Raw genomic sequence first — 14,364 nt, forward strand, 5'->3', positions numbered from 1 at the left:
ATGGGATTCCTGTCTATGCAGGCAACCCCATAAGAGGAGCGTGGACATTCATCTTCGTAAAATTTAGTCTTAATCCAACTCTAAAGTAATCCAAAATTAATTTATTCCTTATGTAGTACCCCCAAAACACAATCAGGGTGTGCCTTTTACAATTTTAACACTATTTAAGAACAGTATAATCATTTATTGGAAATCTGTTTGCTATGCTTCATGTTGTTTGCTATTTCTACTAACAATAACATTAGCAGACACTTGTGTTTTGCCTCGCACAGATGGTTTCAGACAAAACACAAGGAAGTTACAGCAAAAGGACATTATTGAGAAGGCATCAGACATGGGAAACCGAAGCTGTACTGTACAGACCAATAGTAACAAAAAACGAACGAACGTTTCAGTACAAAAGGGTAGGAAATCTGTGAAAAAAGGTTTCAGTGGTAAAGTAGAGGTTCCGAACCCAACAGCAGCACTTCCTCACACTTTGGACTATCTGTGCAAAAGCAGCATTAATAAAACACCTGTATTTACATAACAGAGGTAAGGAAACAGCAGGTAAAGCTCAGTTCCTACTGTGATTGTCACAGCCCTAGCATCATCTCGTTACGAACAGGGTTTTCTGCTACTCATGGAAAAGAGTCAGGCGTAGAGTTCGTGTCTTTATGCTACTCTGCAGCTTATACTAGTGTTGACAACTTGTCGATTAAATCATCAACGGTATTCACAAGAAGTTTGGTATCTTCCTTCTCACTCATTCGATGCTGGCCAGTTTTGCGGAGGATGACATCCACATCTTTGCTCAGGATGCGATCAGCGACTTGCATAGAGATCTGCCAGGGGACATCACTATCCTTCATGCCGTGAATGAGCCGGACAGGACACGTTATAGGAATGGGACTACTCAACAAACAGTGATTTTCTGCTTCCTTAATGAAGTCGTATGTCACGGAGTAATATCCTTCCTCATTATACTTTGTTGGAAACTTCCATTCACCTTTTTCTTCTATTTCTTTTTGTGTCTACAAAAAAAAGAGAGCAAAGTATACACGACTGATGTTACGAGCTTTTAGAGTTCCTCAATTTATTTCTGTTCTAAATTCACTTAAATCTTCCTCCTTGAAAGCACAAGCCTATTCAGATTACTGAATGTAAGCTGAAGAGGATTCAAACCCATTTTAAAACTAATGAAGATATTCTAACACTGAAATCTAACAGACTGCAGAACAACACGGATCTGACTTCATGCCTTACATGCCACATTCACATTCTAGTATTCACACCAGCTCCATCCTAGAAGCACTGGATTTTGCAGACACTTCAATTGACGTACATTTTCAACTTGCCTCCCCTACAAACACAAAATACTGGGATACTGCAATAAACGGACAGCTCAAACAACAGAATTTCTTATATGCTTGACCGATTTTTAGATTGCACAAAACACAACCATCAGCTTTACCTCAATGGGAAGCCTCTTAAAGGTTGTTACAACATAGTCTGCTGCTACAGCTACTCCAACTAGAGCAGCTACTTTATCTGGGCGTGCTATCGCGGCATGAAGCATCAGCCATCCACCTAAGCTGGAGCCCACCAGAATCTTAAGAGAGAAAAAATAAGATGTTATTTTATAGGAAAAAGCCTTTTTTTCCCCTTTTACAAAACATCAGCTTTCAGTTTAACTACTTAAACCTTGGGCATAATCCTGCTGTCCTTACCCAGGCAGAACTGCTGTCACCTCCAGCGGAAATTTTGCCTGAGTAAGCACCACAGAATCTGGAATTTTACTATTCTTTTTGTTTGACATGGCTGGTTATTGCTCTCTGAGACTGAAACACTGTAAACAAAATGAGAGTTGAAACAATTCAGTATCACAAGCATGCTTAGTTTCTTTCTTAAAATAAAGGCATATCGTAAAGGTTCAGTGCAGTGACAGAGGTCAACAAAAGCAATTCATAAACAAAATGCTTTTAAACACAATACTAGGTTTTCCCAGGTTGCAGAAGATTAGGTTTCTTACAATCATTTCTGAAGTAACTGAAGAAGCCAAATGCTGCTTTTGCTGATTTTTTAAGCTATTTTATCATACAGAGTACCTTAACTTTTAACAGTCCTGTAAACCTTTCAGTTAATGCATCAGCACTGGGACAAAGCCACGCTTCTCCATGAGGAGGGCTGCGCAGCACGGGAATGGTTCCTTGCTGCCTGTTAGTTGGAATCTTCACCACAAACCCTTCCCAAACCTCCTGGGAGAAAGCCAGGGCTGACGTAACCCATTGTCAGTGACAGCCCTGCTCCAACAGCCAGCCTCCGTGAGGTCCTGGCAACCCACCTTCCCATGATGCTGTCATCAACCTGTTTGCAAAAGAGGCCCCATGAACATGACATTTCAAATGAATCAGCTTGGAAGTGACCAGGTGGAAGCTGTTAAAGAGGTGCTACTCTTCCCTAGACCTACTATAGCCTCTTTTTGATTATATGTCATTCCATCTCGAGGAACTAAAACGTTTTATATTTAAAAACAAAACATAACCTGTGGTCCATCTGTAAGTTCATCCAGTATAGACAGAACATCTTTTCTCCACTTCCCAATTGTACACTCCTCAAAGTTACCACTTGAACTTCCACATCCTGTATAATCAAATCTGAAAAAGTAAGCATCAAAATGAAAGTCGTAGTACTGTCTACAGCAGCACGGAGGCTAAAACTGAACAGTGTTGTTTAATAAAAATTAAACACAGGACAACATACTGCACTGAGTATTTTCTTACTTGGTCCTGCGTATCACTAAATATCACCAGAAACCACATGAAAAGAGGTTTAGATACACCTATGCAACAAGGAGAACGTTTCATGTAACAATATTCAAATTTACCAGGGTATTTCCCATACTATGAATTTGATAAGCTCTCTGTAAGCCAAAAAGCAACATACTTCAGCTTAGAAGTATAAAATCTCTTCCAAATGCTGTATCAAATTGGGAAGACTTATGAAGCTTAGCATGCAAACTAGCCTATCTAAGCAGAATATCAGCAAGCACATCCGTGTTCTTCTATAGGCACAGAAGGCACTGAACAGCTTAGTAATATTTGGTAATTAAAAAGCATGCTTTATAATGATAGTTTAGAAGGAAAAACAGAATTCTGGGCGCTACAACTAACATTTCTAAAGGTTTTCTTTCTTTTTCAGTGTTGTGTCTGTAGCTTTAATGTAATACACAGTGCTGGCTAGAATACAGAAATTTATCACAGAATCTTCTGAATTTCTTTCAAAATACATTCTCGTGATTTATCTCAGTTCCTCAACTGACAGAAAGCCTATGTCTGAAATGCAAAAAAGACACTCATTAGCTTGTGTACAGCACAGCACGCATTCCAACCCAAACACCAGTCTACATGTTTTTGTTAACCCCCCCTCTCCCAACCTATGACAGTTGTTTCATTTCCTCGAGAACAACACTTTAATGTACCTGACGAAGGCATGACCTAGAGAGCTGCAGAAATCCTCAAGGGCAGTTGCTTTCTGACCATTCATATTGGAATTAAAGCCTGGAAGGAAAATAACCCCTGGATTCCTGCCTTTTAGTCTATGGTAAGCTAGATTTGGTCGATCTGGTCGAGTCAAAAAGCTGACTGATGACTTCTGCCTGCAAACTAATAAAAACATTTGTTTTAGTATAATCGTCAAGATAACGCTGGCAGAAATGCTAACATTTTATAAAATTAGAATTCAGGAACTGTGTACATATGTGAAATTAAGATGCTTAGGCTCAAGAGGAAAGAAAAATAAAAGTGCCTCCTACACTTTTCAATGACTATAACTTAATGACTTGAGGTTGCTCAGTACTAAAGCCAACCATGCAAGGAGTCCACTCAGGAATTAGCAAAGTGGCCAACAGAAGACAAATGCTAAGATTTGCTATACTTCATTTGACCCCATGTTCTACACCATCTTGAATATTTCCTCATCTCACATGAAGTAGCAGCCTTCTCATCCACTTAAACTTTTTATTTTTCCTTTTTTTGTTTTTCAAGAGTGAATTTCAAGAAGATTAATTTTGCACCCAAAGTACTGTGTGCGATGGTAAGTTTACAAGTACACGAGATGTCAAATTTTCATTAAAATCGCAACTGCAGGTCAAAACTTCAACTGCATCAAAACCCTAGACCCACCAGATCTATGCGGGAGCCATACAGCGGGGAAATCCCAAAGTGGGAATTTGGAAAGAAGCTTCTGATTTTACCTTTTCCAAGGTGAACATTAGCTTTGTTCAGAAACAAATAAAGTAAATAACATGCAGCCTTTCTCATCATACCATCCACAGACATTTCTGCCTAAGTTAAAAGATTATTGCTAGTAACACTGAAAATAAACAGGGTGATAAGCTCCAAGTCAAGTTACTTAACACTGCCATCTAAACAGCAGTCTTTTCCTCAGACATGAAACATAGAAAATTAAAAAAAAAAAAGTATGTTTTAATGTGTGTATTTAAACGTATGTAAATACAAAATAATACATTAAACACACACCATAAGGAGAAAGAGTGGACCACTATAGATCTATGATTTTCTTATACATCTCCTAAAGAGGCACAGATATCCCGTCACGTGGATTTGTTCATTCCTGCTGGAGGGGATAAATTATACCAGTATTCAGATTGTTCTACAGTTATCCAGAATGAAATACCACTCTGAGAACCTAATATTTTGGAAATATTTAATAAAATGCAAGATCATTTAGTTCAACTTCTGTCAAAGTGACCTGCAACGTATTATTAGACCCACAATAATAAGCATTTTTCCCATCGGTGTACTGGGAACTTAAAATTGCTTTGTTTTGGTTCAAGATAACAAACCAGACATATCTGAAAAGAAAACACTAGGCTGGGCTGTTATTCACATTAATAACCATCCAAAAATATAGTTTCCACCAAGAAAAAGAGATTAACAAAGGAAACACTACCAAACGAACACGATGCTGAATCTCAGTGGCTGCTACAGTATTCAATCTAATCTTAGCAGTAAGTTGTATCTCTACTATGGGTGAAGGTAAGTGGTTTATAGAGAGGTGTTAAGAGGAATTAATCCACTCTATTATCTCACTCAGCAAGATTAATTTGTTAAACTGAAAGCTTGGTCTAGACTTCTGATAAGACTTTGACACTCTTAATTCTTGGGTTAGAAGAGGCCTGGTTCTTGAATGCTGCTAATCAACAGTGGGGTACAGAGCCTGCACAGCCCCAAATGGTATACCAGGCCTTCCTGGCGGTATAAACATTGGGTAAAACACTGCAAAAACAGGCCTTGACAGCATCACACCACTTCACTGTTCTGCTGCTTTCTCTCACTATCAGATATATTATATTCAAGCTTTTTTTTTTTTCCTCCATTGCACATGCATGAGTAAAGGTACGTGCAGAAAAGACACAGAATACAGCGAGCATTTGGTGTTCTACTCTAATAGAAATTATCCCATTTGAACTAGAGATTAAAACCACTAAATCTCATGAAAAGATGGGACAGTTCTTTATTCTACCAATGCACTGATTATTATGAAGGGGAATAAACACCACAAGAGAAGTATATTTATTTAGATGCATTCACCCTACAACCTCTGGTTCGTGTGTGTTTCTGTAAGTACGCCAGTCACTTCTTCACCTGTCAGTAAGAGGTACACCAAGAATTGCTACACCTCATAGAAAAAAAGGGTTAGGAGTATTGGTCCCTCCCTTAAGCCTTGATTACCATCTTGGAAGTGATTAGGTACAACAGGCCAGCATCCTGCAGCCCTCTGGAGGTGTCCTCAAATTGACACTGGGCAGGGTTTAAACCGAGCTACAAACACAGCTGCTGTCCAAACTATCTTGTGAACTAGTCTCGTGCACTTGACAAGTTACTCTAAGTGCATTGGCAGTAATGCTAAGCCGAATAATCCAAACACCTAAAGCAACCTCCTCAGCCAGCCCACCAGAGAGCCCACTTCACTGGGGTCGCACTCTCTTTGGAGTCGAAGCCATCAATAACTGAAGAGCTATCCAGTAATTTCTCCTCCTGATTTCAGTGAAAGACCTCGGGAAGAGCAGGGGAGCACTTGTGCAGGGTGCATGGTGGTGTCTAGTACCAAAAGCCATGTATGGACAGCAGACGTTAACTAGAGGAAGGCATAGGATACCTGCCCGATGCTATGAAACTCTATTCCTTCCAAAAACCCTGCAATTTAATTGAGTTACAACTCGCAGCAGCCACGACTGACAGCACAGCCACCCATCAAAGCCGAAGAAATCCCCAAACACCCTGCGGAACGCCCCGGCACTACCACGTAGGCAGGGCCTGGAGCAGCAGCGGGTGAACGCAGCTCCGTCGGGCAGGGGGCTGCCGGCTGACCCCAGCCCGCTTTGCCCCTCACGATCCCCCCTGGCACTCCCCGCCATCTCGGGGGCGGCAGCGCCCGCCCGCCCCTCAGCGCACACCCCGAGCCGCCACGACGAGGCAACCCCCGGCCCTCCCGCCTCCGTGCCCACCCAGGGCCGCGGCCAGGGGGGCTGCCCAGGGGCTTGTGCCTTACCAGCGAGCCCCGGGGCCGCCCGCAGCGGCTGCCACAAGCCGCCGGCCCCCCGCAGCCCCCGCGCCGCGCCCATGGCCGCCATGGCGCAGGAGCGCGCATGCGGCGGCGGCCAGCAAATGGCGGCTGCGTGACGGGCCTGCCGCCCGGCCCCGCGGCTCCTGGCAGCCGCTGCGGGGCGGAACGTGCCCGCCCGGCCCGGAGGGACGGCAGGGCAGGGCAGGACGGTGCGAGGCCCCCGGGCCTCCTCGCTTCGGCTCTCCTGCGCCGACAGGGGGTGGGCTCGGGGAGCAGGTGCCCTCTCTGGGGAACGATCGGGCCCGAGGCAGGGGAGGAGTCAAAAAGCGCCGGGCTTCCACGGTGGGGTGGTGGCTACTTGCCGTCGAGTCACCTCCTAGCCAGATATTAGGGAAAGAGGGAGGCCCCTGAGCAATTCTTGCTTTATATCTAAATAAATGCCGCAGCCAAGGCTGGTGATATGTTTCTCAAACGGGGCGGTCATAAAAATGAGGAGTGTGTTATATAATACACGTATGTACACCCCAATCCCCACTCATAATTTCACTGCCATCTAAAAGTTGTTTTCCGTACCTCTTCTACGGGGAAACACATGGAATGGTAACATTTTTACTGAGAAACACAGACATGCTTGTTCAAATGTATACAACATTATTTGAAAGACGAGCACAAACACACCAGGATAAAGAATCGAGTGAATGTTTAAAACAAGTTTATTTTTAAAAATGTTTATTGAAATGCCTTCATCGCATCATGCAGGATACAAAAATCATGATTAGAAAACCTTTATAACCATACTTAGAATTAAAATCAAGATACATCGGGAAAAAAATAATAATTATATAAAACAAAGCAGTTCATTTCTGATAGTGTTTTAAATCATTAGATTACAAGCTGTGATCTGCACAGATGATACCAATTACCTTGCAGTAACCCTTCCTTCTTTTGTGATTCAAGTCAAAACTGCCATGTCATGCTAGAGCAACCATATCACCTGTGTATGCCACAAAGAAGAATTCATCCCATGTGTTACAGATACAGGGTTTAAATAGGATAACAAAAATATTTTGCCAGCATACTTCTATTCTGCTTAACAGTTTTTAATTTGCTCCATCAAAAGCCACTAACTTTCCATCAAGAAAAAAAGCCTAATGTGCTTTTTTTTTATTACACAAACCACATGGCACAAGTTTTGATTACTGAAATAGAACCTCTTTAAAGTCAGAGCATAAGAGACTTCCTTGACGTTCAGTTCAATTAAATAATTGAGGTTTTGCAATATTACTCAAGGACTTGGATGTGATTCTTGATTCTAAAATGGGAGACCACCATACCCTCCATATTTTCATCGTTTTAGGAGTCCCTAAACCCCTGCTACTTAATAGTTTCAGGGTTTTTATTCATACACTGCTTAGTGTAAACTCTTAAGAGTTTGTCAGATTCTATCTGCAGCATTATTCTGTGCAGATATGCTTTTAAAAAATCTCCTGAGCTGGAAACTTGGCTTCAAAGAATTTAGATACTTTGATGCTGGCTTCATGGGGACCAAAGTTTGCAAGGTTTCAATAGAGCATTCACTTGGCACAGAGTAAGATTAGAACCACATTAGATGGGACCTGACCACACAAAATAAAATTGCTGCAGGATCCAGAATCAGCTCATTCTATTCGATGTGGAGGATTAAAAAACAAAAGTCCTCCTGATGACAAAATTAATACATGTGTTTCCGTTTCATAGCCTTGTGGATAAATCCCATCTTAATAAAGCTGTCCTCTTTTTTCTTGAGCTCCATAAATACAGACTTGAAACACACAGTTTGTGTCACTGTGTGATTAAACACACAGAATATTGTAAAATTTAATTACTTTAAAAATCATGAAGAGTTTTGGCACTGTCTCCTTACAGAAAGTTAAGTACAACGAACACTTCGAAACATTACAGTAAGGGAGTCATGTAACTCTTTGGCTCTGTTGTAATACTTAGCTACTAAGGCATGAATTGTGTGTACCTTAGGGCTGCTTTTTATTTATATTTTTATAAAATACTTGACTAAAAGTTTTAAAAAGTTACCTAATCATCTATAAATGTCAAATGCTGCATATTAAAATATATGCTATTACACTTTTTTGTTCCATTACTAGGATTTTTGCATACTGATGAGAACACACACATTTGTAAACTTTATGTAGACGTTCTCTACATAAGAGAATTTGTACAAAATTATCATTGAATCAAGACGTAATTTAAGTTGCCTGATTATTCATTTTGGAGCACTATGATTTTCTCAACAGCCTTAGCTCTTTTGCTTCGATAAAGATCAATTAAAATAAGTAAAAGGTCCCCCTTTTCAATGCATTTATAAAACTTTCATTCTCAGGTTTTGGGTGCATATCATAAGGAGGCTATTTCAGAGTATTCACTGGTATTTTACGCAGCTTTTCAGATTTTACTACATATGGCTAACTTCATATGTTCTGTTATTGCAGTATGCCCTATTGCCCCATTTTGTTATAACATGAAGTGGGTGTAGCCTTCTGCGCCTGTAACAATAACATCCATCCATATCCTCATGGCTTCTGGCGTAGGAGCAACCATATAGTATATCCGGTCGTGTGTCTTAACACTGAAAGTGAGTAGTGGGTTGGGACTCTAAAATAAAGCAAAAAAGAAGCAGAAAGAAGGTTATCAAAAGAATGAAAAATCAAAGCCATTTATTAGAACCAGAAATATCATTGCTTACAGGGAGATTCAGGACAGGGTTAGGGAGAAATATAAGAATGCAAAATTTGGAAGCACTGCATCCAACATTGCAGCACTGGGGACAGAGATGCATTTAAAGTATTTGCATCCAGAATCAACACTTTTAATGACTTATTTTCAGTAGACTATTACACAACCATTGCCTCCAAACTGTTGCTTCATGCCCAAACAATTAACTCCCCTTGAGCAGGTATTATGTCCAGCAGTCAAAACCACTTCAGCTTTCACAGATCCATGTGCCAAGGATATATTCAGGTCATCTCCGTTATATGTGCGGCAGGGGCTGCCATCAGCTGCAAGTAGCAGCTAACTCCCTCCCTGTGACAGATGCATACAGCCATCTCTTGATTTACCAAAGCCACTGTTTTCAGTGATCTTGCCCATGGACTAAGGAACTCCTCACAGCAAATGCCACGGGGAACCGTCTCTGCTTTCATCAGTATAAAAGAACAGTGTTAACAGCTACTCTGGCTTCATCTTCCTTTTCTTCCACCCTGTTTTTGTTTTGTTTGTTTGTTTTAAATAATGTTAGCTCTCCCGTTAATTTTACAGCAGCTAGCATACTTTGGGTACTGCCATATAATACTCAGGTAAAAAGAAAGTTTACCTTATATGCATTCTTTAGATGATCATAATAGACTTCTTCAATAGCTTGAAAATAAATTACACCTTTTAATTTAGTTTCATGTTTGTCTGAAATGGAAAAGAGAAAGTTACATTTTAAAACTGAAATGAACAACACTTGAAGAAGCAAAAGGCTAATTTGCATTTCTACATATGTTCAGCAGATTAAGTTACTAGATTAACACTTCTGCTTGTGAAATCCCCCCAGAAATTTTCAGCATCTCACCAGTTGGATGGTTGAGTTAAAAGAGATGTATTTCCTACTTTAATTTGCCTTCTTCACTGCCTTGTTTCCAAGGAAATAAGGCTTTTGCAGTTTTCTCATCTGTTTTTAAGTCAGTCCCTCACTGAAGCATTTAAACCTTTTGTCCAGTATTAGCCACAGGGGGAAGAGATGTCTCTGAGATAAATCCAATCTTCCAATTACATGAAAACCAGCCAGACTTCAGATATTGCTAAAGTACTACATCATAGCTAACAGATTAAGACCCACAGTTTTTCTTCAAAGAAAATTATGAAAAACAATTTTGAAATACAGTTTGATAGCAAAAGCTTTACATTAGAATATCATTTGTGCTTATACTTATTTACAAATGTTTCCTCCTGTTCTTAATAATCTCCCATAGTCTCTAGCTAACACTTAGTATTCAAATATAAGGTTACCAGGTCAGGGGCAAGTTTCTGTGAGCTCTGAGACATGAAAAAGTGTACAAGGTCAGAGTTCCTGTGCACCGGCCTCAGCATTGTAATTGTCTGTGAACATTTTCCTACTCTGCGACACCCAAGGTAAAAGCCAAATTAATTAGCCATAGTTTGCCCCGTTTGCCAGAGACCCTTCCAAAGCAAAAGACCCTCTGAAGAAAAGAAGCGCCAGAGGTAATAATGACTGAATGGATAGTTAGTTGAGGGAGGCCATTCATAAGAAGTAGCTTGTACCCAATGGAACAGTGTTTGTGGCACCAATGTCCCACTGCAGCAAAGCTGAAATAAAGGCTGGGAATCTTCTCACTTAAGTTCTGATATCTGCACTGGAGACGCAGCTGACAATCTCCCTTGAAAGGAAATGGAAAGAAGTGGACACATGCAGGTTGTCGATTCTAAACTATTTTAGGTATCTACTTGCAAGAAATCTCACATGTGAAGTTCCAGCCTAAGAATCCAAAAAAAGTTTCAAGTCATCTGTAGCTCTTACTAGGACATTTTAAAAAGAAAAAGTTTAAGAAGGTTGATTTTCCATATGGCCCGCACACGGCCTCTTATTTGCCATTTATTTTTTATATGTAGACCCAATCAGGAAAGACAAAATATTACCGCGTGTTGTATCTAGAAAGGAGGATGAGTTAAAAAAGAATTTGAAGTCTGGCTTTACATGTAAGTGGTGCCTTAATGCATGACAGAGAACAGTCCATGGCGTATGGGCCAACAGAGCACACTATGCTTGTCTTCTGACCCAGCATCAGCTAGTGATTCACTGGGGCAAGGAGAATACAGACCATAAACTTAGCACTCAACTATAACATTCCACAGGAAAAAGGAACAAAGACAGATAAGCATCTCAAATATCCTCCGCTTTCCTGCAGTGTTAAATAATCCCAGCGGTTGTTAAGGAAAATCAGAACTGCATGTGATACTGAAGGGCAAACTTCCTCCAGTACTCTTGTATTTGGGGAATATAATGCCTTTCTCCCCAAGTTAGTATCGCCTCGACGGTGGATAGTCATCTAAACAGACATCTTAGACAAACAGAACATCTTAGTCTCATGACAGATTCTGCTGTCGTTTTCAATTCTCATGACCTCAGCTTACATCCCATCAGTAGATGCCGTCAGTTTCCAAAGTGTCAGATGATGGCGAAAAGAAATTCCATAGATGAAATGATGTTGTGTTGGGAAACTCCCTGCCACCCCATAGGGGACCAGTAGAGGTATAAGATTACTACATTACAGCATATGCTATACAGAGCTGAATACAATACTATACAGCAAAGTATACTGTCTGTGTACTAGATTTTCAGATTTTAGCTTAAGTTCTTCAGTTTAGTAGACTTGCGGAACTAAAGCAATATACCAGTATATTCAACTTAGAGTTTAATTTTTCTGAACGCACAGTACCAAAATTTATTTTGGAAGTTACTATATATTTAAAGATCTGGAGAAATACTCACTCATGCAGGCAGCTGCATTTTTGCTCAGCTCTTAACAGAATTCTCATGAAACTGTTTTTTGGCTGGAGTCCTTGAGACATTATGAAAAGTTTTCTGTGGTAATTAAAACGCATTATGGAAGCTGTACTGCACTCAAAACCAAAACTGTTAACTAGCAACACAACTACTTTAAAAAAAAAAATCAGTACCAGATGAGGACACTACTGTATGTTACAGGCCTTGCTAACCAATATACCAGATGTTAAGAACAAAGTAAAAAAGAACGTTTGCTTCTCACATTCTTGACAATGTTATTGCAAACTAGTAAGAAACAGTCATTTTATACGTAATGAACTCAAATAATGTATTTTAAAAAAGATGGACCTAGCAATGCCCCCCATCAATTTTAAGTTCCTCATAACTTTCTGGAAAGCAGTAATGTCATAAAAAGAAAGGGAACAGTTTGGGCTTTTGGTACCAGTTGTTTTCTTCTGCTTCTTAGCAATTACCATTTCACTTATGCCCCTGTCCAGCCTCTCCTAACAATAAAAATTCACAATGCAAAATCATTTTTCTGGCTTCCTCTGAAACTTGAAAATCAAACTATGTATAGATTTGCACAGCTATCTGTAAGACATACAAATTTTTAAATTTCTAATTTCTGGTTTTGACCTGAGATAACAGCATATTGCTTCTAATGGCTCCATATATCACATTATAACACACTTCAGTCTACAGAAAACTCTTGAGTATTACATGTTGTCCATTTTGAAATTCCTTAGACTCTCAAAATATGGCAAATGCAAAAAATCTACTTCTCTGTATTAAATATTCTGAAATACTTTTTGGTACATCAAGTGATGGGACTACAGAAGCATTCCATTTAATGTTTATGATAAGTATCATAAATTTTACTCTTTTATGATAGGTACAAGAAATCGTTCCGTCACTGACGGAAGTATATCGTATTTAAGAATGAATTAGGTGGAGCCATTATTCTATGTACTAGAAATGTTGTGATTTTTTTCTTTTCCTTTCCTTTTCCTTGTCCACATCTCCCTTCATCAGTTATGCACTGTTGTGTCCTTTCTGACATTAGGATTAAACAGTAGGGAAGAGACTGCATCAATCCTGAGGGTATATGTAAAATACAAAATAAAATGGAACTGTAAGCTTTATTTGGGACTCGCTACATCTTCATAACTCAACCAAGTTGACAGGAAAATAAGAGGGACAGATATAGCCTAACAGCGATCCTACAACCTACCTGCATAGTATGTAAAAGTTCTCTTGTTTCTGTCAAAAACAAACCATCGTTTTTTCCATGTCTTAATTTTCCCTCCCATCTTAATCAGAAAGCCTCGGCAGGTCTTCTCTGTGAGGGAGACGTGGTAACAGGTCTCTATGTTGTGACCAGCTGTTTCAATGTGACTTCGTAGATCAAAGTCTTCCTTTCTAATGGGCAAATAGCGAGTCAAGGGACGAGCCTGCAATGAAGAAAATAAAATCATTATTTTAACATAAATCTTAACTTCTCTTTCACTCCTTCTGCTACAAGGTCATAATTGCAAACAGCCCACAGATTCTAAAATTATGGTAACAAAAAATAAACAAGTTTTGCTGCAGCCATTGTTTTCTTTAAAGATCCTGAAAAATTACTTTTACAAAGTGTATGCACCTTAGTAAAAATGAAATTAGAGCATAGGAGTTTCTTGAAATCATCAGTTGATGAGCTGGCAAAACAGGGGCCACAGCACAGAAAGGTTGTTTTGTTGTTTTAGAACTAAAACATGAATTGAACATGAAAGGTGTGTTGCTGCTTCAGATGAAGCATAAGGACTTGTATGGTGTGATGTTAAGCAAACCCTTTACTTTTCTGGGCTAGATACTAACTACGCATATCTAACACTAATATTTTATTGTTACATGTATCTTAATGAAAAATATAAATAATAAAAACATGCTATTAACCGAAAATTAGGAAGAAAGAGTGAACTGTAACCCTTATTTTGTTTTACAAAGGTTGTTGTAAACGAAATAGAATTCCTTATGAACTAAATTAAACATGGTATCTGGTTCATAATCAGCAATGCAGCACAGAGAGCTGAAGCACATCCCTCTGCAAGAGACAGCTAAGCAGCACAGGAAACGGTGCCTCATTCTTGATACCAGTTCAGGACTAAGTCTGCATCAAGCCAAATAGGATAACTTGGGAGAACAAGTAGGAGTGATTTCGGACCTCTGCCAGCTAAAGGGAGCATGCCTGT

General features: G+C 39.8%; 2 protein-coding genes across 40 annotated transcripts in view; both read right to left on the reverse strand.

Annotated features, from left to right (window-relative positions):
- Positions 1-163: 163 nt before the first annotated feature.
- ABHD10 (abhydrolase domain containing 10, depalmitoylase) lies at positions 164-6,710 on the reverse strand. Of its 2 annotated transcripts, XM_035540569.2 has the most exons (5): positions 6,556-6,710; positions 3,461-3,644; positions 2,525-2,636; positions 1,454-1,591; positions 164-1,013 (listed from the first exon to the last, which is right to left on the reverse strand). In XM_035540569.2, exons 1-5 carry the CDS (start codon positions 6,635-6,637, stop codon positions 672-674), a joined length of 858 nt encoding a protein of 285 aa, XP_035396462.1. In that variant the 5' UTR covers positions 6,638-6,710; the 3' UTR covers positions 164-671. The 2 variants fall into 2 exon arrangements, with proteins under 2 accessions (XP_035396462.1, XP_035396463.1); XM_035540570.2 differs by lacking the exon at positions 1,454-1,591 and having other exon boundaries at positions 6,556-6,708.
- A 555-nt stretch (positions 6,711-7,265) lies between these two features.
- The window catches only part of PHLDB2 (pleckstrin homology like domain family B member 2), a 113,176-nt gene continuing 106,077 nt past the window's right edge, over positions 7,266-14,364 (reverse strand). For all 38 annotated transcript variants that reach the window (XM_050708326.1, XM_050708330.1, XM_050708327.1 and 35 more), the window contains 3 exons: positions 13,365-13,584; positions 9,938-10,023; positions 7,266-9,219 (listed from right to left, as the gene is read on the reverse strand). In XM_050708326.1, the coding sequence (XP_050564283.1) occupies positions 9,079-9,219; positions 9,938-10,023; positions 13,365-13,584 (447 nt within the window). In that variant the 3' untranslated portion in view covers positions 7,266-9,078. The remainder of the gene's footprint in view (positions 9,220-9,937; positions 10,024-13,364; positions 13,585-14,364) is intronic.

The sequence above is a fragment of the Cygnus atratus genome, chromosome 1, assembly GCF_013377495.2.
Source record: "Cygnus atratus isolate AKBS03 ecotype Queensland, Australia chromosome 1, CAtr_DNAZoo_HiC_assembly, whole genome shotgun sequence".
NCBI classification, from domain to species: domain Eukaryota; kingdom Metazoa; phylum Chordata; class Aves; order Anseriformes; family Anatidae; genus Cygnus; species Cygnus atratus.